Here is a 25,083-nt window from a genome sequence, read left to right as displayed (position 1 = left end):
TTCGATTCCATCATTGCCATATAACGGCTTTATCTCCAACAATCTTGTAACCATAGTAACGAGATTAGAAAGTATTCCCCAAATGTTTTTAAATTCTTTTATTCTTATTAGCCAAACACCAAACACTGAAAAATAATTGGAAATTATTGTTTTCCAGTTATCCAAGGCATTTGCAACTCATGTGTGATTCTTCTGAAAGTCTTAAGTAAACAGGTGTATTTTAGCAATTTTTTTCCAATAAAATTCTATTAGCTGAAAGGAAACAAATGTATTCTGTTGGAATTGTTTATGTGAATGTCAGTATTCCTAGAAAAGGGAGGGTTGAAGAGACATCTCTCAGAAAAGGAGACTAATCTGAAGTGTTGTTTTCACTTAATAGTTTGTTAGGACATCAAATACATATCTTTATTGAGAATTAATATGCTGTGGCTTAATAATTCATGGACTTGCAATGAAAGCCCTTTCATTTAATGAAGTGCTGCTCCTTTCATTACTTTCTTTGCTGAGGTAGGTTGGTGTTTTTCCCTGAAGGTCAGGAGTGTGCCATTCCTCCATGCAAGCCATGAATTTAATCAGATGTTAAACCCTGACACCTGCAGCCACCCATTCAGGCCCAGCTCAGCAGGGTTTTCCACATTTTCAGGAACACCAGAGTAGCAGGGAAACTGGAGGTGTCTGTTCTGTCAGGATCAGAAGCAGTTGTATTATGCAACTGTGATCACATATTTATCAAATATTGTGTTCCCTCCTCAGTACTGCTGGTGGGAATTAATTCCTCTTCTCTGGGTACCAGAAACTTTTCTTTTAATCTTATGCCAAAATTTATATCCATTAGTTATTACACCAGTGTATTCCTTTCACTTAAATCATCTGGATTTACAGAAAATGCTTGTGCTAGGCAGAGCAAATTGAGCTCATTCATATTTCTACCCAATCTTACCATGCCTGGACTATAACTTGATTTTTCTCTAAACCCAATCTTTGTTTCTTGATGGATTTCAAAAAGCTTTATTTATTGCCTAAGTACTATTCATAAATAACACACTTTCCACCTGTTCACTTTTCTGCCTTGTTTGCTTCTTGCTTCTATGTCCTCATCTGTGGATATGCCTTTCCCACATGAAACTGTAGACATACTTTAGCAGAATGCTCTCCTTATATGCCATCAGACTTATTCAAGAATTCCCTGTGTCTCTGTAAATCCATCTCCTCCCTGAAAAAGTTCCTCACCCACTTCTTCAGTAGTCACCAAAATATTCTTATCTTCTGGACAAGTCAAAATTCTTGCTGATGACCATTTTCTGTTTTCTGACCATACTCTGGCACAGCACAATCACTGCATTTGACGTGGTGATGATTTGAAAACAAGCAATAGGATATTAAAAAAATAATCCTTAAAAATCCAGCAAATGTTTCCTGTAGACCCCATGTCTAGTTCCATAATGAGAAATGCATTTTTTTGCTTCCACATCATTTTTTATAACTGAAACAAAGATTCAAGCCAATAATTGGGATTCAGCTTTCAACCTTTGCCAACTAAGCAGCTGATAAGCAGTCACACAGATCTCTCTCATGGTGTTGGAAAGGTTTTGAGGTTTCTGCACATCATTCTCGTCTCTGTGAGCACACACAGGCTTGGACACCCATTCCTGCCACATCCTTTCCACCTCGACTTCTCTTTAGATTCCCTCTCATTTTCTGCTTAATTTTCCAGTGGTACCAAAAAACTCCTTAATTCAGCTTTTGTTTCACTGTTTTCCTCTAACCTATAAACCTTCTCTCCAGGTTCTCTTCCCAGGCCGAGAGATCATGACCATCTCTTTGGACAGTTCAATTTTTTGCCTGAAGTTTGAAATTTTTTACAGCTGCTTCTTTAGTCCATGACAATTTTCTCCTGTGAAGCATGCAATTTATCGTATGTAAATAGTATAGCCACTCAAAAATACCAGCTTCCAGCAGCTTTTTACATCCAGTTTTCTTCAGCTTCCTCTCCTTTTCAAGTGTTTTTCTACTGCTGCTTTAACAGACAAGATGCATTTGCTCTTTGTCTTAAATTCCCATCTCAGAGGAGGAAACAAACCCCACTTCCTTGTAGATCTTAAAGATTTTTATCCTGTTTGCAAGCCTGGACCAGTTCTAGTCTTGAGCTTTTGTTGGGGTAAGTCCTGCCATGTAAGTGCAGCTAACAGCCAGATCAGGGCAGGAAGTATGGAAAGTTTCTGATCCAAAATATCTGAGCCACATAAAATCCCACTCTCAACTCCAAAAGACAAAGAGACAACTAACAACAAAATAAATTCTTATGGGGAAAAAAGTCAAGTTTTGGTTTTGATTTATTCAATAATTTCCTGCAAAGACTGCTGTGTACCTCTCTCTGTGTTCTGCCCTTCACTAAGCATAAAATGTCCTGCCAATTTTCAGCAGGCCACTCATGGCTTCCAGAATTTACCTGCCAACAATTGCAATCCTCATTCTTATGCAGGACAACTCCTTTAAACTGAAGAATAGAATCCTTGAATCACCACTTGTCCATCAATAACATGAAGAGCAAATCCTCTGAGCCTGGATAAACACGGTCTCACTTTGCAGGCGTCTTTCTCCTCTGATGTGTGGAAAAAGAGCTGGGACTTGTTGAGCATCTCCACAATTCCCTTTGTGCTCCTTGGGGTCTGCATTAATGTGAGGATTAAACTTCAAAAAGCTCCACCATCAGTTAAAGCATGTCATTGTTTTGTAGATGCACCACTCTAAGTTAGTCTTAGAAAATATTTCCATGGTGTAGTGGAGAATAACCTGCCAGTGGAAGTACAAAATAATCCTGCATCCCACTGTTTTGGATTTCATTTGACTTCATGTGGACAAATAAACTGGAAAAGCAGCATATGGAGAGAGACTAAAAATTGAATATCATATCCCAGTGCTCTATCAGCAAGAGCTGAACAAAACACATCAATAACAGTCAAGAGCTGTAGCCTGGGCCATCTGGAGACAAAGGCCCACATTACCAAGGTTGTATTAAAATGTTTTAATCTCAGTGTTCTCCCTCAGGCACGAAACATGATATGCAAAATCTTAAATCCTGCTAAAAGGTGAGACTTCTCCACCTAGAAACACAGCATGCCCAGGATAGTTATTTAATTAAGAGCTACCCTAGTGAAGGGTGTGGAAATGGCAAGGCAATAATCCAATTCCTGAGTGGGGATGCTGGAAAGCCAGTAACAGCACAGAGAACAGGCTTGACACATGTACTTCCTTGTTAACCTAAATACTAATAGAAATTTTTGTAATTAATTTGAACAAAACACTTTTTTCACTTGTCCAGTGCAGGATCTCCTTCCTGATATACATATAACAAAAATTCATTAAGGAAGTCCTCTAAAATTCCTATTTTTTTTTCCTTTATGGTGTGTTTCCTAACTGTGAAATAAAACTCAATTAATTGTTCTCCCCCTGCTCTCCTCTTTTCACACATCTGCCCTGCTCCCCACTAAGTGCTAATCAGCATTTCACCTGTTGGCTCATGCAGTCACTTCCAAACAACCTTGTGCAATTCCAGCCAGCACAGAATGGGGTGGAGAGCATGAGGAAATCAGAACAAATTAATAAACCACACTGGTAATTTTCTAAAGCAGGGGAAAGGAAGGGACAGTAAGAAAGAAAGGGAAATTAACACACTGGAAACCTGACCTCCATGTGAACACCCAGGCAGGATCACATGGTGGCACCACACAGAAGAAGTCATATTTGAAATTATCACTGTCATCCATTCCATGCAGTCAGGAAAGCTTCACGTTCCTTGTCATTTTTGAAACTCTGTTATAACACACAAATTACTCATTCTCTGGATGTTTTGCCTCTTCCCCAAAACACCATAGAAACCACAGCTAATCTGCAATGTCCCTCTGCAGGGATTACAGCAGAGCAGAGATGGCAAAGGTTTTGTTCCTGAGGTTCAGGAAACACCAATGCCCAGCAGGAGCTGTGATCCATCAGTCCATGTGGTGCCCTGAGAGGCTTCTGAAGATAAAGCCCCAAAATATTTTGGAAGACGGAATAAACCTGTTCCTCACACCTTACAGAAGTGGCCAACTAGGTGAATTTTTTAAAAATCCATGAAGCTATGGAAGGTTGATGACAAGTACCGAAATTTAAGGGAGGGAGATGAACAACTTTTTCTCCAGCTTGTGCAGGATCTGTCCAGACATTCATTGTAGTTAGCAAGACCTCACAGCCCATCTTATGAAGATCTGTGACAAGCCAAAGAGACCTGAAATAACTGCTCTTCTTTTCAGCATTGATTTTGACTGAATTTCTTTCCTACAATCAGTATGTCTGAGACTCCAAACCTTTTTTATTTAAGTTTTGTTCAGCATTTAGTTGCAAATTACCACAGTTGACCTAGAATATGTCATTCCATTATCTTAAATACCTCTAAAACTTTTGTCTCCCCTCACACATGCATCATCTCTCTTTCTGTTTGCAATATACTCCAGCCAAATTAATCACCTGGATACCTAAATTGGAGCTATGCTGAAAAAAAGCATAAAAGATTGTAAAAATTATGACAGCTCCAAGTATTTCAAGGTGCTGATCATTTGCATTACCTATAATTTCAACATTAGTTGAGGACAGGTTTCTCAGGGCCTTTGAAAAACAGCCTGCCAGATGCTCTCACATTTCTGTCTTTGCATATCCTCTAAGGCACTTGTGATCCCCAAGAAGCACTTCAGGAACAGGAACAAATCAGGATGATGCCAGGAAAACATTGCAGTACAAACAGGGCCTTTGTCTCCTTGTGCCTGAGGAGCCCAGAACTCCAATCTTAAACTCCCCATAAAAAATTCTTAATGAAAAACTTCTACGGAGAGACTCAGGCTGCCTGAGATCCAAAAATTCAAAGTTCACAAGCAGAAGGGATGGAAGAGGTAGGAAGAAATCTGGAATATTACTACCAATGTGATAGGCACTGCAAAACTATAAAAGTAATAGATAAATTTCTTAATACCAGCATTTGATCCAGTCTTGTTGACTTACCTTGCCAACTAATCTGGGGAATGGAGGTCTTTGATTTTCAGGAATTAATATTGGAGTTGCCAAAATAGCCCTTTTTTGTCTTGGAATGCCAAGGTTGCCTTCTAGTTTTAAGATTTCCTAAAAAAGAAAAGGACCAATAAGTAAAACTTCCAGATATTCAGTTTTTATTCCCTTTCCCTGCACCTTCAGGCAAAATTACCATGAACTACCAGATTCTAAGTTTAGTATTATATATTTTCCAGCAATTAGCAATAGCATATCAAAGCATGGATTTCATCTTTTGGGTTACTGCCCTTTTTTCAGTGGCAGTAGACAGCCAATATTCATTTTGTACTCATGTAAACAAGTTATGAACCTAAGCAGGTGTGTCTATAATCCTAAACTGATAACTGGTTAAATCATAAGCCTTTAGCAAAGTCTGGCTTACCTCAAATACTTGCACAAGACCAGTAAAAAGCCACACTTCAAATGTTTTTAGAGAATTTTCTCTAAAGATATGCATGATGACATCTCAAAAGACATAGATGAGGATAGACATCATCTACACTTCACAGCCCAGGCTTTCAATCAAACAGAACAAAGCGAATTCGCAAGCAGAGTCTGCAGTAATGAACATTCAATAAACAACACCAAAAGCTTATAACTTCAAGTTAGCCACCAAAGCCCAGGTGTAACTTAAAATGTGAGCTAGTAAGTTGTTTGTGTTGGATGTTTTGTGTTGGGGTTTGCTTTCTCTTAGAGAAAGCTTCATGCTATGCTCTCAGAAAGAGCAAAAATAAAAGTTGTTTGTACACAGGACTTCCTTTGGTGCTGCATTTTCTGGAGCCTTTCTTTCTATCAGAGCTTCAGGCTGTTCAGCACATTGTGAGCTACAGTGAACTCTCCACAGTGGCCTCTGGCCCCTGGAAAACTCTGCCCACCACACCTTTGCTTTCTCTTCCCTTCTGCTCTCTGATCTGCTCAGTGCTCTCCCTGCAGGAGCTGCAGCTTCCCAGAGACCACTCTCCTTCCTTTGCTTCCTCCCTCAGCCTCTGCAACTCTCTTCTCCAAGCACAGTTACTACCAAGGTTACAAAAGCCTTTCCCCAACTCCCAAAGCTCTCTCTTGATCCAAGCCCCTTTTTTGGAAGAGAAAAGACAACAAAAAACCCCACAAAACAAACAAACCCCTACAAACAAATGAAACCAAACAAAACAAACCGACCAAAAACCTAACAACAATAAAAAAGTCCAGATTTGTAGTGTATTGGGAACTGTGAAACTGAAAAATATTTCAATCGCTGCTTTTCATTCAGGTTGTCATGACAGTTTTACTAAAAAAAAATCACTGTTTGAATTAAATGTCTAATTCCAGTAAGGCAGTTACATCCTACAGATAACACTTTGCTCTCTTAATGCAGAAACTCCAAACCCCAAAGTTTTCAGTCAGTTCTGGAATCCATGTTATTATTTAACAACTGATTCTTCATTACACAATGCAAGCTCCATCCCTAGGCTGTGTTTTTATAAAACTTCAATGCTGAATGAGTTTTTTTGGTGGCACAATCAGGATCCATCAGCCAAGCTCTCCACAAGCTGCTCCTGCCTCCACCTGTGACAACGCCTCCTGTCAAACGAGCTTCTCACCACAAAACTCTGCTCTACTTCTGCTGGCTTTAGCAACGTTTCTCAAATTTGACAACAAACAGGAGCAAGGGAAACTCAAGCTTTCACCTGTTTGCTTTAGTCATGATAAAGTCAAAGAGCAGTGGGAACCACACAAAGAATCCCTTCTCACAATGTTGCCAATTTTCATAACATTTTGAGGCTCCCCCTGGTAGAGTTCCCAGCTCTCCCAAAAGCTTTGCCATTTCTCTCTAATCTTTCAGTCTGAAGGCCACTCGGGTCCCTGTTTTTGTCTTTCAACTCCTCTCCCAAGAGTTTTCCTTAATAAAAATTCATGAGAAGGTTCAGGATAAAAACAGTTGAAGTGTCAAATGAAAAGAGCTGAATCCTGTCCAAAGGCAAATGCACAGAGCAGTAAAGCTTTCAAAATCACACAGTAAACACAGAGGGGCTGACACGTGCCTGAGATGATCCTGAGGAGCAAGAGTGACTCCCAGGATGGACACAAGGAAACCCCAGCTCTTTAGCTCAGCAGCAGCAACATTTATCTGATCACACCTTTCAGTTCTGCTCCTACTCTCGTGGTTTCCTTCAACTCAGGGAGATGTAGGGATCTGAACAAGACAAATCTGAATATCTTGTTCATTTGCAGAGACCTTTGCAAATCAACAAGACATTCAGATTTGCTTATCTTTGTGTCATGGAAAGATTTGGGTTGAAAGGGACCTTTAAAAGCCATCTGGTCCCACCTGCAATAAGCAGGGACATCTTCCACCAGATCACTTTTCTCAGAGTCCCATCCAACATGACCTTGAATGTGTCACATTTCTTTCTGTGATAGTTTGAATAGGAAAAGCAATTTCCAGATTGTTCAACATCTAGGGCTCACAATTTTGGTAGCCATTGACCCATCAGCAGTTAGCTCATCACTTGCCCATGACAGGTTATCCTTACACTTTCCCAAAGGTTCTCAAAAGAAAGAAAAATCCAAATTATATTCAATGAGTCATTAATCTAAAGAAGTGAAGTTCTAAAGGAAAGCAGTAGGGTGGTAAGACTTAAGGCCTTTATGTCCAGATTTCTAAGCAAAACTTCAGAACAAAACCAAAAAATATAGAATTATTGTCTTTTGTTTCTAAAACAATTATTCTGTTCCACGGAGAAGGAAGTTCTTCAGATTAAGCACAGAAATGTAAGTGCTTCTCTGAGTGTGTTTCATATTCTTCAAATCTCACTGTGTTTTTCTAAATAATGATTTCTTTGTGATGATTTCTTTCTTATCATCCCCTGGTGTCTAACAGCAATGACTGATTAAATGAGTGGCCAAAAGCAGCACGAGGGAATGCAGGTAAGCAGAGGAGAAGAAAAGGTCAAGAGTGCTTCACCAACACATTGAATAATTGACTGGTGTTTGTGGTTATCATGATTTCCACATTTGTAAAGAACTAAGAAAAAGGAAAAACATTTTGCTCAGTGCCAAGCAGCTGCAACTGCAGGTTTGATCCTCAGTCAGTGAAAAAGAAGGAATCTGCCAAGGAGTCTGACATTACATGTGCACTTAACACCTGACTCAATAGCTAGAGCACTGGTAACTCTCATTCATGGATGGATATGTTGTATATATAATAATTCTTACTGGATTCACTTATTTAATTTCTTGGAGAAGCAGCTCACAGGGGATATAAAATTGCTCCAGACAGAGTTGGAAATTTGCTTCAAACGTTCTTAAAATATCAGCCTGGCACTGTCACAGGAGTGGTCTTTTGGACCTTGCCATGAGTGAACCCACACAGGAGTTCTCCATCACCTTTGCTGGAACCAGCTGATAAAAACTACAGAGGCTACAACAACTCTAAATGAGGATTTTTGGCCTGTCCCAGGTGGGTGTGTCCCACCAGCACCCAGAGAGATGATGGCTGTGGTCACACCTGCTTCTCCCACAGGTGCTGCCTCGTATGAAATACAGGAACATAAAAGTGTCTGTCCACACACACCCATCCACGGGCAAAATTTAAAATAGATATAATATCATGAATACATGCTTGCCTAAAAAAAAGTGCACCAAAACCAAAAAGTCAATATTTTTGATTGTTTTTGTTGGGTTTTCTAAACAAAAATGGTAGGAGAGAAATCCTACCAGGTTTGTTATGTTTACTGCTTAACTACAATTTCATATCTGTGATCATTGTATTTCACATGGTCAGTGAAATATACTTCTTGTGGTCAGTGGATTATGATCAGAAGCCAGCTATCACTTCACTGCCACCATTTCATAACCAACTTTTACACCCTCTTTTTGATTTAATTTCTCCTTCTAGGCATGGAATCAGCTCAGCCATAGTTTAGCTGATTCACTGGCAATAAAGTTTGATTTCCTGTTCCCAATAAAAAAGTACCAAACTCAGCCTCCTCATTTTTCCAGCATTTTGGCTAAATTTGAATTGAGAGATGCCAGTCTGCCCAAACCACAATGCCATGCAAGCTGGAATTTCCCTACATCTTTCAAGAACTCTCCTCTTTGTTTTGTTTTTCCTTCTTTTTACCAGGCCTTTTTGCAGTGCTTGAATATTTGAATGAATGGCCTGGTCACTCTCCAGCAGCACAAACCATTACTCTTGGCAAAGAAAATTTCATTAGAACTTGTCATGGGAATAGGGTGGTTAAATTCTGGTATCGATTTGTCACAGTAAGACTTGGAAACACTGCTGGAGTGGCAATCTGTAATCCACTGTGGTGACCAGAAAAGTGCTTGAGTTTCTCGTCATTTAGTAGGTCTTATATACTAAGGTTGATGGTATAAAATGGGGTCAGCCCTAAATACAAAAAATAAAATTAATTGGATGCTTGTTGCAAGCAAAATTCATCTGAAATAGGGAATGGGGGATGGTAATCTGAGATATGTTGGTCTTCCTACAAAATAACATCACAAAAAGGCTGAAAAACTAGAACTCTTTGCAGGTGAACATAAGAAATAATTTTTATATAATTCTCAGTTGAAATTTTAAATCATGCTGTAATGCTTAATTCCTTTATGTATGCTATTTCTATCATCAGAACATTGTTATCATCAGCAGTATTGAAGTTAATTATTTCTAAAACATATGCCTAAACCAGAAAAATATTTTCACATGTTGGTAGTAATATAAAAAAAATCTCAGAAATGTGCTGGAACTTTAAGTTAATGAACAACTGTTTAAACAAATAATGAACTCAATGAATAAATTTAAGAAATTTAAAGGTCAATAGCATTCACACAAACATCTGCTCAAAAGTAATCTGTCCTCAATGCCCGTAAATGTCACCCTAAGAATCACTTTGTGTGCTTGGGAAGAACAAACCCAGCTAAAATGCAGCTGGCTAAGAGGAATAGGGTATTTCACAGAAAAAAAAACTTCCAAGCTGGTGATGCATGGTCAGGTACAGCATCTACTGGAAGTTGCTGGTGAAACATGATTTAATCGCTCTGGGTGTTCCTGCTCCTGCAATTGTCATGTAAGTGGAGAGGCAGAGCCTCACACTGCTCAATTCTGATCTATCCGTTAACTGCAGACACACTTGGTGATCTCAGCCCCCAGCTCTGCTCCTGGGCCCTCCATCTGCCTGGGCCAGGGGTATTTTTGTAGCATGGAGACTCCTGTTATCTTTAGAGGAGACAAAAAATAGGTGAAAAAAGTTATTCTGGTTCAAACCATTTGGTCATGTGTAAATCAGAACCATTTAATGACAATATATTCTAGAGTGTTTTTGATACATAGGTGACAAAACCATGGTGGAGACACATCTGAAATTTTTACTTTGTGAAATAATTCATTCCATTATTGCCCTGAACTTCTGAAATATCTTTTGTGATGCAATATAAGTTTCATTTATCTACACACCTGCCTTATTCTGTGCCAGGGAAAAGCAAAGTACCACTAACTTTGCTTTAGTCATGGGATTCACCTGCACTGAGAATGATAAACTCTTCTTTCAAATTAACATTTTAGACTTTTTTTGTCATCATTTAGAGAATGTTATTCTCATTTTGAAGCATATGAGAATCGTCCCCTCTTACAGGAAAGCTCATATTGGTTCAACACTGCTCATTAAATATAATGAGGTGTCCCTTATACACAAACAACCAAATATGCTCTGACTGCGTCATCTGTCAAAGACAACTGAAATACAGGCTTGAGGAGAAAGACAATGGCTGACCTTATGCCTCTGTCTTCACCAGGATACATTAGCAACACATCACTTATCACGGGTAAAAATACCCTTTTCTCCATCCCTGCTGTGCTTACACTTGTAGCAAAGCAAATAAAACCAGACTGCTTTTACAGCATGCCAGGAGAAATGAAAAATTCCTAAAGATGTCCCAAAAGCTTCAGCACCTCAAATAAATGTAACTGAAATAAGGAAAATATTTTTGATGCCATTGCCTAGGTACAAAAGCCTTAAGAAAAGTGTGCTGTAATAAAAATTTACATTAAAAATCGGGTGTTTTGGTTTGGTTTTTCTTTCACTTAATGAAATCATCCACTTTTGGGTGAGATACGAAATTGCAACTGAAAATAGAAACAAAGTGGAGATCTGAAGCAATTAAAATCTTTCAAAAATCTGATTCTTTTGAGACTTAACCAAAGCCACGTGTAAAATACATTGCACAGCATGGACACAAGGCCTTAACTTCTTACTGTCAATATTCCTGCTCTCAATATTCCACTGAGTGGACTCATTTCCCTGCTTATATTGGATGAACTCAAAATTCAAGATTCCTTTTAACACTCAAAGAGGGGAAAGAAAACATAGAACACAGCTCTTAGTTCTAGGGGTGATAAAGGAGGTAAAGATGAGTTTTTGTTGGAGCAATAACCTACATGAAGCCACAAAATCTGTAGATCAGTAGCACACAAATGACAACTCCAAATGTGGAATAACACAAGCAACCATGAACAAGCAGTTCCACGTTTCCCTTCTGGGATATAAAGACAATTTCTAATAAAGAAATTTTATTTCTTATGTAAAATAAATATTATTGATAGCAGAGCTTGTTTCACCTTGGTGAACCAGCTCTCTATGTCTTGCTGCAGGGCAGCCACCTCTAAGAGTATGCAGAAAATTAACACATTTTATACCCTTATTCTGGGCTCAAGTGCTATGGAATTCACTGCATTGTAACTGTGCTGCACAGAAGCAATTCCATGATACCCTAAAGCAAAAGGAGTGTATGCTAAAGCCACGTGTGCTGTTAAATGATGCAGCAGCTGCAGTCCCAGACCCCTGTCTGAACGGACACATAAGCCACATTTCTCTCCCTGTACATTTTGGTCACTTGACCTGTGCAGGTGCATCAGCTGGGCACCTCCAGTGAATCCTGCTCTTTGCACAGCATTAATCACATGGAGGACACCCTTGGATCAATTTCCATTTACCTTATGGTGAAAAACAAAAAAAAGACAACATTGGCTATGAGTGTGAGAAGCCTGTTTCTAGTTGGAGCAATCAAGGTGAGTTTAACTGGGAGGGACTTAAAATAATTTCCATTTGAACTGGTACTCTCTTGCATGTATTATATTGCAGTCACGCGCCTGCACACCTTCCTCCCTTCCTTTCCTGCTCTACTAACTCCTAGCAAAAACAACTTTGCCCAAGACCGCAGAGCAGGGCTGCATTGTGTTTAGATCACAATAAAAAATCTGGGTGTATTCTATAAGGCCTGAGAGGAATAGTGGATTTTTCTTTACAAACAAGCTGTGGGTCTGCTGATAGATAAAACTGGCACTGAGAGATAAAAGAAACAATGGGAAGGATTCCACTGACTGACGAATGGAAAAAGATATTTGCTTTTACAAATAAGCTTTAGGTTTGCTGACAAATGAAATTAGACATTGAAAGATGAAAGAAACAATGACGGAAAACCCATAAATTCCATAAAAAGGAAAATTAAAAGGGAGGGTTATACATTAGAGGGAAATCTCTGGTATCAGGTGTTCTGGGAAGTCCGAACCTCTCAAGTACCTCAGCCAATGAGGAAACAGAGAAGGGAAATGTGGAAAATTGGGATAAAAAGGAGGCTGAGTCCTCCAGAAATTTGAGAGACCCCAGGGGAATGCCCCATGGCCTCTCCCTTTATTCAAATAAAGTTACAGGACTCCTCTGTCTCCTTTTTGGACATGAAGCTCTGGTGTTTGGGGATGAATTTTCCTAACAGGCCTGACTATGCATGCAGGGTGCTCTCCAGAGCTGCATTCCTGAGCTCTCCCGCACAGGAGCTGCCAGGCTGACAAATGAAGCCGTGGTCTGTGATGAAGACAAAATGCCCACTTAGATCCAGGCTCCAGCAAAGCTCCTCAGTCACCAGGCTGGATTTCAGTCTGGTTGAAAGAAGAAAAGTTAGTGCATTAATCCACTTCACTGCTTGGTCCAGCTACTCGGAACAAATTAATTAATGGGCATTAACTGAGTCCAAAAAGCTGAAATCATGGTGTACAATCCACTTCACAATTTGGGCTGTAGTTTTACTCTTCAACACAAATTAACAGGCAGTAACTGCCCGACAGCAGCAGCTTAACTCTGTTGTGTGGCACAATAAAGAGACAGTGCTGTGGTGCCTTGTGGACAGCTTTTCATTATCACCTGAGTGCTGCTGGGCTTCCTGCTGCACTCCGGCTGCATTTTTCAAAGGTGAGAATACAAGACCTAAACTTGCCCTGTGTTATTTGTTCCCACCACAGCGACCCAATTAAATTCACAGGACAATGCCTCAGTTCTAAACCTTTCATTAGCCTGGACAGTCTCAAAGACCAACACAGTATTACTAAAGAAGAGAGGACCCAGTTGAAGTTCTGACTTAGATGAAAGGTGTCTAAAGATGCACATGCAATAAACCAAGTTTTAAAAAGTATTCATTCCAAGACACATTAAAAAAAAAAAAAAACTAAACAGTCATTCAATCAAATTTGACTTTTAGATTTAATTTCTGCAGAATTTATAAAATATGCTAGCTAGAAATAGCAACATTGTTTTGGTTTTGCTGTATCTGTTTTGGGGTGGAAATTCAAAGCATGGCTTTTGTTGCAGAATATTCCCAAAAGAAAAGTGAAACAGGCAAGATGGAGACCCAGACACAGGCTTGGACATCTTTGTGGATTCTCACATTTCTCCTTAATCATATGCTGGCAATTAAGTCTGCTTCAGGAAATTCAAAGAGTGTACCTGTCAGGAATCAGAGGCAAATTAATTGCTGTACTGGAACAGATCAATGATTCATGAGCTGTAACATCAAACTGCTAACAATATTAATTGCCACATACTTCAGGGAGAAGAGCCTAAAATGGCAGGAGTCATAGTTTACAATGGTTTGAAGATGTTTTTTCTGGATTATAACTGCAGAAACTAAAGCCAAGTACACTTTACAATGCATGAAATGTGACATGAGACTTCCCAACTGTAAATCATTCCAATTCATATGTTTGAATCTGAGCATCTTGCCCTAACAACCTGCAGCCAGAGGAGAGCAGAAATATTTATATTCCTTAGTTCACACCTGCTGACCTTTAACTGAGCATCTCCATGGTATGAGAACGGTCCCCACCTACACAAACACCAAGTAAACAGGTTTTATTAAAGTTTCCTGGCCAAGAGAAGACAGATCCAGGCTTACTCCCTGCATGTCATTTGCCTGGCAATTCCAGTGCTACTTGTTTTTGTGGCATTGGCCATGGGCTTCCCACTCTGTGTTTCTGAGCAGTGGGAAGCAGAATCCAAGATTACTGAAAGGAAATGATGCTCTCACAGCTGTCAGAGCAGGGCCGGAGCACTCCAGTGCTCCTTGTTAACTCCAGTGCAGTGACTGAGCAGGGACAGCCAGCCCAGCAGCCACAGGGGACAGAGCAGACACAGGTTCTGTATTGTTCTAATAATTGCTCCCACAGACCTTCCAGTGAATGCTGTCATTTTAGCACTCCACAGACCTGAAAACCCTGCTCAGGTTTCGATTTCTAATCCAGTGTATTTCTGAGGAAGAAATTATATATTCAAATGCATTCAAAAGCCTGGGCTCTGACCAAAAGGGATTATCCACCCCTTTATTTCCACTTTACCTTTTTGCTCATATTTCATATTTGTTCAGGTCTGTCAGATAAGTTCTATTTTTATCTATATGCATTTTCTTGCTCCCAAAGTAACTGAAGTCATTAAAGCCAGACCTGTGATGTCTGCTGCCTCTACTGTCATACTGGAATTTAAACAGGACAATTCTAGAACTGAAAACCTCTCACAGCTTGAGCTAAATCAGCAATATTTCTCTACCCCTCATAATTATCCATCATGCCAGCCCCAGAAGAACCTCGAGTGGACTGCATTTAAATGTCTCTATGAATTTGTGAGGATGATTCTTCAGTTCTCATCGCACATGCCAAGTACAAACGTCCTGCCTCCAAACGTGACCAAAGACCCTGTGTGTGCCAGAGCAGGCACAGCATGCTGCTACTGCAAAGTGCAGAATTTCCAAGGGACGTGAGAAAATTAATTCAACTCTGCACTATTCAACTTTATTCACACCTTTCCCTTTGGTATCCCAGCTCCAAAATCAAACCTTCAGCGCTGTGCTTGAGGGTCTGGCTGCTCTTGCCTGATCATCGCACAGAGCAGTGAAGTGCAGTATGACTTTCTTAGACTAAAATAGCTTTATTTTGCTGGAGCTATCTAACAGAGACAAGTTAATAAGTTGCAGCATTCCTAATTTGATACATTTTTGGTCCTGTTTCAGTTTACAAACTGTCCATTAGCAGACCCTGAAATGTGTGAACAAATACATTATCTACCATTATACGCAAGTTTTTCAGATGAGTAATTTTTGATCTTCAGATTGCTCAGGCAGTTGCTTGGAAACATTTGTCTGTATTAGTTACACAAGTCATGTGGCATTATTTATCTTTTCAGATTGGATGGCTTCTGTGAATAAGCAGCAGAGCATGAAATGCAAATTTCATGATATAAAATTCAGAACTTGCTTTTGGCAAGGATTTGATTTATTACATTTAGAGCACAAGATGAAAACAAAAAGGTTATCTCTGTGATCTGAATGACTTGACGGGAAGTGATGCCTGTGCCACTTGGAGGAGTAATGGCATAAATTACAAAACCAAAAAAAAAATTTAAAAGATGGAATGAGGTTTGGAATGGTCGTGCTGTGGAGAATGAACCCATGCAATGGAAGCACTTCGGTTGATTAGTACTTTTCAGGGAGTAGTACTTTTCTAGATTAAAACATAGGTGGGTAGGTCAGAAAATTCATGGGAGCTCAAGTAAACTATTATTTTTCTTATTTTAGAATTTCGAGCAAGCCAAGAAATAAAAGCAAGCAGTTTTGTTCATATTGATGGTAACAGCCTGGTATCATTCAATAAGGCTGAAAAAAATATTCATTGGTATTTCACTGTACATTATATAAAATACAACAGAATCATTTTTCTGCTGATTCTATCAGTATGAGGGAATTGGAAACTCACACATTTTCGCTTTTAACTTTGTAAAAGAACCACTTGTATTTGCCTAATTGCTTTTGCACTGATAGTAATGATTTTTTTTTCCTCTCTATTGGATGCAACAATTTATAAAAGTGAAATCATTGGTTCGAAACTAAATATGGAATTTTACCATCAGAGACTGGTCCTTTCAGTTGAAGAGAGCCAAATATGGTCAAACAATGTTACTGAGCACACTCAGACTGTGATCCAGGCTACTTCTACCAACTATAAATCCCACATTCAAAATATAGCCAGTCCAGAAGACTGAACCTAGCAAACCCTGAAGGAGGAAAGAGTGCTAAAACAGTGAAGAAAAAGTAAGAAAATAACAGGGATTTTTTTTCCTCCAATAAAAATTTAAACCCAGAGTGAAAGGACACTAAATGCCATCTGCAAAGAAGAAAATACATCTGAGGTCTTGTCTGAATTCTAGTGCCACAAGAAAATGTAAAAGTGTTGGGTCTGCTTTTTAGTGACACTTGTGATAGTTGACAGAAACACATCCCACTGCTAATTAGGTAAAGTCTCTGATGAACTTTCCTGGTACTCCCAGGCTTTCCCCATCAGTTTTCAGGCTGGCATCTTTGCTAGGGACAAATGCCAGTGGGTCCCAAACAACAGCCAGTGCCTGGCAGCTGCAGCCTGACTTCAGAGCAAAATATTTGTGCCACCCGTGATTTAAAACAGGCTCAGTTTTGAGAGGCCTATGAGTAACCCATGATTAAGGTCAAATCCTTCTGCTGGCAGAGACAGCCCTGAGTGTGTGTGAAATATGGGCGTGCAGTCCTTGGTTACTGTTTAGTGCTCTGTCCCATAAATCCCAGCAAAGGAACCAGCCAGGAGTGGTGTCACACTCTGAGCACCTCTCAGAGTGCAGTCAGATGCCAAGGGGTTATTAATGAACTGTTCAAACACTAAATATGAACTTGTTTAGAAAACAAAGGTATCAATTTGTATTTTAACAAAACCAAATGCTTCAGCAGTCCCAAATTTCTCCATTGCTTTCCATGTTTGTATAAAAAGTCACACATTTCTTAAATACCAAAGAATCACCTTTTTGTCTCCATCCTTTCTCCAATCTCAGTCAGATATTGCTGATCCACTTTCAACAACATGCTGTTCCCTTCATAACTGCATACAGAAACTTGCTTTAAGGAATATGAGCTTATAAATCACCACCCTTTGCCTCTGCTTTAAATCAGGCATAAAAAAAAAATAGAAGAACCAGCATCCAGGGCTAAGATTAAAAGTTGGATTCATATTAAAGAATGGTGCCTTTTTAGCATTGAAACTGAAGCTGTAGATTATTCTGTGCTGATTAAGTACTACAGTGGGTAAAGGACTTTCTCATAATGAACACTGCTGTAAAACAATTTATCTACAAGAAAGGAAACAAGTTTGCATAATCCATTTATGGTTGATTCAGCTTTAGAGGAATTTGTTATATAAATATATCTCACCCTGGGGAATTGTTTTGCCAAAATAACTAATGAAAGTGCTTGAACAACTTAATACTGATAATTAATAGGATTTTTCAGTATCTATTTCAATGGAAAATGACACCTTCTCATGTACATTAACCATCATATCAGTGAGAGACAAAAACTTGGCAAACTCCAGGAGCTAAAGACATCAGAAAGTAGAAAATGAATTAATGAATTGACTTAGCAGATGCAAAATTGCTAAACTGGTGACATGTTTTAACCAAGCCTCAAAAGGTGTTTAACAATACTTCCTTAAAAAACATTCCATAGCTCAGTAATTACCAATTTTAAAAAATCTTAATTAATAGTTCAATTGTTCAAGTGACATTACTAATATTCTGCTATCATGCTGGAATGTTTGAGTAAACATTATCAAGTCCCATTATGTTGTTATCCACTTTGCTGGCAATTTCAAGTAATGTTTAAAGTTTAGGTGTCAATATTTAATCACCAAGAAGGATCACAAGCTCATCAATAATGCCTTTCCAACTGCAATTCCCTAGAGACTTAAAACTTACAGTGAACTTCACCTGCATTTGTGGTCACATAATTATTTTTATTATGCTTTGTGGCAATGTTGGCTGCCAAAAAAAGGTTGTCCTAAAATCCCAGTGTGACAAAAATCAATTTTCAGATGCAAATGAGGGTGCCATAGGTGACATTTTTCATACCCAATAAATTGCCTGTCTGTGGCTTTGAACTAATGGACACATAAACAAGAGAGATTGGTGCCAAGGTATTGCATTATAATCTTAGTGAAGTTTTATGAGACTCATGCTACAGGCTGCAAAGGGAAAATAAAACAGAGGGAGGGGGCATGAACAATTTGAGGAAACCTGTAAGAATAGATTGTTTTTTATATACAGTATTTTCTTTTTTTTTTTTTCCTGAGCTCTCATTTTCCATCCAGCTACTTCTGCCCTCCTCTCCTCCCTCCTTCTTTTATTTTTAATTTTAGGGCTCTTCATGACCCCTTCTATCTGTCACAACTTTTGTCTCATTATGATCCTACACTTCTCTTCTGCTCTGTCCCTTACCCGTCTTCCCAATTTCTCTCCTAGAAAATGTATGCAAACAAAATTTCTTCCTGTCATTTTAATTCTGACAGCTCTGTGTCCATCTATCCCCACCTCCTTGAGGTGATATTTAAACTTTCTTAAGAAATACAAGAAATACACTGAAACTCTCATTACCTTTAGAAACAACAAAGACTTTAAGCAAACTCTCTGCTCATGTCAGGTCTGGCTGCACTTCAATGAGGAGATCTGCATTTTCACCAAACAAATAGCTGGGATTTCATAGGCTTGTCTGAAGATTATCCTGAATAATCACAAAATTCTTGAGCCTGCAAATTTAGGTTGGAAGTCCTGTGAGATATTTACTCTTGCAATACAAATAGGAACAAGATAAATCCAATATTTTTATGCTATGTTGATAGTGTTGTTTCCAGTTGTAGCTGAAATGAAAGATACGCTTGCGTAATAGGTTTTCAAGCCTTTTCAAAAAATGCAAGTAAAGTTCAAATCTTAAGCTTTTGAAACTGTAATCTTGGAATAAAGAACAATCTTTTTGTTATTTCACATTTCTCTCCTGTAAGGAAAACATGAATGATACTGAAATGGCAAAGAAATGAATCCTTCATCAGACTTATCCCCATGCAAGGGCTGAATAATAATTTTGGGGAAAGATCTGAAAAATACCCATTTCAACCTCTCATCCTCTAATCTTTAATGAACAACATTAGTGCTGCTGATTCTCCTTAGCTGTTTTGAGTTCTGTTTGGGGTAGAAGAGAGGAAAAGGTACTTTTTCTGCTGCACATCTATTTCCCTCCTCCTGCAAAATCAGAGACCTCTGAAGCCAAGAAACCACTGCTCCTTGTCTTTGCCCATCAGCATCATGTGCAGAGCTGGAGAAGTGTTGGTACAACGCTCCCAGGCACAGGGAGGGATTGTTGGGGTGTCCTGTGCAGAGCCAGGAGCTGGACTTTGGTGATCCCAGTGGGTCCCTTCCAATTTAGGGTATTCTGTGACCATCAGCGCGACAGCAGGACAGAACTGGTGTCTCAAACTGTGCAGGCACAGCTCTTTAAATACAGCTTTAAACTTGTGTTTATGCCACTGCTCTGGTTGGCCAAATCCCATCAGTGTATTCCACAGAGACAAGAGTTTACTCCCATTGCCAGAGCGACGCCGGGCAAGGCGTGCAGCTGGAATCCAGGGCAGAGTGCCACAGCCTTCCCCACCCTGCTCTTCTGAGGAGAGAGCCCATGGTGGAAGGCATGGAACGTCCTGTTCCCTGCCTTTTATGGGCACCACAGACATTTGCTGCCCAAGCCAGTGAAATATTCACAGCTCCTCTCTCTTCCACCACTCCATTTCTGCATGGCTTGTTAGTCATGCAAACATTCAGGGAGTCTTTAATTCCAAAAGTCCACAAGTGACTTCAGTGGCCAAATTCCCTGGTCAGATTAATTATCTCTCTCACTGCTGGCAGTGCTGGAAGTGTCTGATAGAAAATTCTCAGGTGGTGGAGAATTACCTTCTAGTAAATTTACACCACAGAGCAGTAGCACAGTCTGCTCCTCCTCCAAAGCACCAAAGGTGCTTCAGAGTTGTTTACACTACAGGTTGGTTTCAATGTAAAACTCAGTTTTACAGTACTTCTGGAAGCAGCTTCAAGTGGTATGAACAAAAGAAATCTACCCTTAAGGCTACAAAATAGGATTTTATTTTTGAATGAGGTTTGACCAGCTCATATCTCCCAGCAGCAGGACATATCAGCCAAAATACCAATTCAACCACATTCACCAATTTAGCCATGTAAAACAACACCAAAACTGAATTTGGAATAACTTCTTAGATACCAGGTATATTAATTGGAAGTACATCAGGTGCAAAAGTTGTACAAAGAAGTTCAAGGAAATAAATGTTCTGAGAGTTGGTTCTACAGTCATGATCTCTACTGCCACTGTCCAAAGCTATTAATTTATACAAAAAGTTAATTTAAAAATAGATTATATAAAGTAGCATCATTTTATGAGTCTTTATTCAACATAAAGCTCTAGAACTAAGTGTATATTATTTAAATTTTATTCCACTTGTAAATATTAAAGACTTAAAAATACTGGAATAAAATGATGAAGACTTGCTTAAAGGTTCTATAAATAGCCCTATACTATGTCACTTTTCCAGGTGTCTGCTTTATTGACAGTCACTTTATTCCAGTTTCCCTGTAGTGAACATGAAACAGCCATCTAAAGAAAACCTTTCGTAATTAGAACAAGGCAGGAACTGAACCTATCCTGTGGCTTATCTCTGTATTTGTAGCTGGAGTTCATTAACTTGTCAGCACTGATTCTTTTTGAATAGGAAAGTGAAATGAAAAAATGACGTGCAAATCAATATCAACTGTTAAGACATGTTCTCATTTAGCGCAGTGTCAGATATGAAATATTGAGAATCAAAATGAAAATTTCTGGTGGAAAAACATGCTTAGTGTGCCATTTTTATAAGACAATTATTACAGTGAATTAAGGTACTTGTCATCCCATGGCAAAAGTTACAGCATGGGGAAAGTTAAAAGAAAATCTAACCTTTTTTTTATGTTTGTTTTCAGATTTTCTTAAACAACATTAAGCTTGATAAATGGAAGAAGCATTTAAGAATGTATAATTCATGCTTATCAGCTGAGATAAAATCCATGTAGCACATTCACATATATCTAGAGAGAGAGAGATCTGCTTAAATGAGTCTCACAGAACTCAGCATTCCATCACAGTTCCACTGATATATTTGAAAAATACACTTCACACATATAAATCTGTTACCAGAAGATTACAAATTAGTCTCCTTGGACTAGATAATAATGATACTAATGGGGTGCCAAAGTGTGGATTTTTTGTTGTTTTTTTTTTTTCATTCAGGTTGTGATTAAATGTGTGAGATTGAAATTTTTGTTTGGATTTAGATGTTTATTAGTTTATATTTATGTTATAGTTTTATAAATTGTGAGTTTTATAGTATTTTTTTAGTAAGTAAAAAACTGAGTTGTATTTTTTATAAGGCTTTTGAAGGATAAACTGTTAAATTAAGAAATGATACCTACTTATCTTTATTTTTAACTTAATAATTAACTACTTTTGCCTGGTAATGTGGATTTTTTATTTAATTATATAATATCATTTAAAATTATGAAGAAGATGAAGAAGAAGGATTTGTTTGTTTTAGAATTTTTGTTTTATATATATTACTATATTTTAAAAGTTTAAGTTTTTTATCATATATTATACACTTTTATTTAAACTACAATTGTAATCTAAAAACTACACTTATAATCATAGTTTTATTATTTAATTTTCGAAGCTTTTTCTATGGCTTTAGGTTAAATGTAGTGTTCTCTTGGCGTTTAGTGTTTGTTAGTATAGAAAGTCTAAAATTCCTAACAATGAGGGTTCTAACATCAAAGATCAGAGGAAATTTGTTAGAGATGAGCACAAGGAAAAGTCAAAGATCTGCTTGGATATCCTGGTATGTATTGAATCTCTTTTACCTTCCTGGGGAGAAGCCAAGCCAGGCAGCTGCACCTGGCGAGCTGCAGGGCACGTCCAGACCTCCAGGGTGGCCCTGCTCGAGCCCCTAGAGCTGAGCTCACACAGCACCCGCCGAGCAGGCTGTTCCCCTGCAAGTTAAACCATGCAGGGGAGCAGCCTCAGCCTCTGAATTGCTCAGTCTCCAGCAGCAAATGTAAAAGTTCCTATTGCCCTGCACACAAACATCTGTCTCAGGTTGGAAATAGGGGTGTGTGTTCTATTGCCATCTGGCAGAGGTGGGGCAGTTATCTCTTTATCTCTCCCACAGCCAATCCTCCCTCCAGGAGATCTCTTCTGTGCATGAGCCATTGATTATTAATTATCTTCTGTTCTTGGGCCAGTGAGTGTCCCTGCATGGCTGAGAAAATTCCATCATCCCATGGGGAGATGCTCCACCCAGAGGGAGGAGCCAAGCATTCCTACCTGGATACAATCTGACCTTGGGAACACCACAGCCGCCTTTGCCCACTGCATTCCCAGAGGAGCAGCTTTCTTTCCCACTGCATTCCCAGAGGAAGCCCAGGCCCATCTCCAGCAGCCCTGGAGCTTCAGAGGAAAACTCCACCTTTCCCCAGGATCCCTGCTCCAGCAGAGCCACAGCTGGCACTGCAGGAGGGCTGAGCCACCATGGGATGGGACTGCTGCCACCACCCTGACCCACAGGGGGTCAGGGCATGTTCTGACAGTGTTGTTTCTTATTACTGCATTTTTTAAATTTTATTTTTATTTTCTTCACTAATTAAGAACTGTTATTTTTGCTCCTATATCTTTGCCTGAGAGCCCCTTAAATTCAAAATTACAACATTTTGGCGGGAGGAGGTTTATATTTTCCATTTCAGGGGAGGCTCCTGCCTTCCTTAGCAGACACCTGGCTTTTCAAACTGAGAGAAAACCCCACCTGTAATGTGTTTATTTAATAACTCCATTTTCTGCAGGGATTGGACATAGAGAGATATCAAAGTGAAGATTGCCAGTAGTAACATTTCTTCCTTTTGCCCAGCTTGGGTTTTCTCCTGGAAGCTCTAGGCTGTATTTCCTACATGTATTTCCTAAAGCCACAATCTTTCTCAGTGCTTCAATACTGCAGTGAAATGAAGCAGAAATGCCAGTGCAGGAGGTACTTGCCCTCCTCCCTTCATTCTCCTAAGCACACACCCTCACTGGAAACCAGAGTCGTATCTTCCCACTGTCTAGACTCGAGGTTAATTCACGTTATTTTCTCATTTTATAGTTTTAAAGAATGAGTTTTAATCAAGCCACTTATCTAATTCACAATTGTTCAGAAACATATTTTCCATTAATAAAATGATCGTAAGTGCAGCCTAATGCATTGAGTGCCAACAAAAAGAAAAGACACAATAATTACCAGCACTGACAAGGAATTCGGAAAGCCATTAAACAAAACTAATAATTTCTCTCCCCCAGTCCTCCAACTATAAGTCTCCCATATTTTTATACCACTAGAAGCTACAGTAATTATGTTCCTCAAGTAAACCATCTATTTTTCCATTTAGTAGACAAAAATTAAAGGAACAGTTTCCCTTTTGTACTTCTAATGTATTCCCCATATTTTTCCTCTAATTGAATTAAATATGACATGTTAAAGAAGGAAACATTTCCATTTGGGATACAGATGATTGAACTTTTCTGGCAGATGTTAAATTTAATAAACATCAGAGGACTCAACAGAATCTCCTTTATGTTATTTACAAATCTGAGATATAATTTTAAAGTAATTACAGTCAGTACACAAAATCTGGGATTAAAAGCCACTGAATAAATGTGAAACTTCTGAGATCCTCTGAAGAGCTGCTTGATCAAAAAAACATTAATTTTGCAGGGATTCAGCTGAAGGCAGAAGCAACATTAAAAATAACTGAAGAGGTTTTTTTTCCCATTTCACAGACACAAAAATATAACTGGCAGACTGTGACTACCCACTAACATTATGCACAATTAATATTACATTTATCAACTTGATGCTAATAGTATCCAATAGAAAGGACCATACCATATGATAGTCCCATTAATGCATTCAGCTTTCCTGGCAATTAAACAACATGGAAGCACTAACAATTAACATCAAGGTCACCCCCAGATAAATTTGGATTTGGACACTCCTCACAGCAGATTTATGAGTGGATTCAAAGCTCATTAAAGTCGGTGGAATGACTCCTGTTGACTTAATGGGGATTGCATTTGGTGCACTGCTTGCTGTGTTTTCCTATGACAGATTAATTACACGGTTTTGTGAATAATCAGGCCTAAAATCATCCCTGTAACTTAAAGCTCTAAACCTTGCTCACACACTCGTGTAGCTTTGTCAGTGATGAGTTTGAATGTTATAGATGTGAGCCAAATTCAGAGCCAGATCTTCCCCAGCTTTGACTTTAAATCTTTAAACTAAAGTTTTAACATCCCCTCCCCTTACCTCTGCATGAATTCCTCATTTGAGGGTCAGTTTTGAGGGTCAAGTCTGGCTTTAATGACCAAACCATCTTCAAAAGGGTGGTTGTTGGAAGTGAAGGGAAAGAGAGAAAACCATGGTAGGACAACACAATACAGCAGCACAGAGAAAATGAAGCTGTCTGCAAATAAAGTCAGAAAGGTCCTCAGGCTGCCCTGCACATCCACACAAGGGATGAGGACTGGAGAACTGCCAGCTTTGCCCTTGACCTGTTGCTGAAACAATTCACCTCCACTGAAAACTAAAAGGGGGACAAACAAACAAAAATCTTTAGTACCAAACTGCAGTTGTAATTGAAGCAGAATGGCTAAAACAGCCAACTGTATCAATTTTAAGGTTTAAGTCATGCAGGAACAGGACTTTGTTGAAAAATTGTCAAATATTGTTCTTCT

The 25,083-nt window shown here is 39.0% G+C and overlaps 1 protein-coding gene across 4 annotated transcripts in view; it reads right to left on the bottom strand.

Moving 5' to 3' along the window:
* CDH13 (cadherin 13) overlaps positions 1 to 25,083 on the bottom strand; it is a 449,552-nt gene that overhangs the window by 255,611 nt on the left and 168,858 nt on the right. For all 4 annotated transcript variants that reach the window (XM_068203139.1, XM_068203136.1, XM_068203137.1 and 1 more), the window contains one exon: positions 5,035 to 5,151. In XM_068203139.1, the coding sequence (XP_068059240.1) occupies positions 5,035 to 5,151 (117 nt within the window). The remainder of the gene's footprint in view (positions 1 to 5,034; positions 5,152 to 25,083) is intronic.

Source organism: Anomalospiza imberbis, chromosome 12 (genome assembly GCF_031753505.1).
Source record: "Anomalospiza imberbis isolate Cuckoo-Finch-1a 21T00152 chromosome 12, ASM3175350v1, whole genome shotgun sequence".
NCBI lineage: Eukaryota > Metazoa > Chordata > Aves > Passeriformes > Viduidae > Anomalospiza > Anomalospiza imberbis.
Note: the sequence above shows the minus strand (reverse complement) of the source record. Positions and strands in the feature narration are given on the sequence as shown.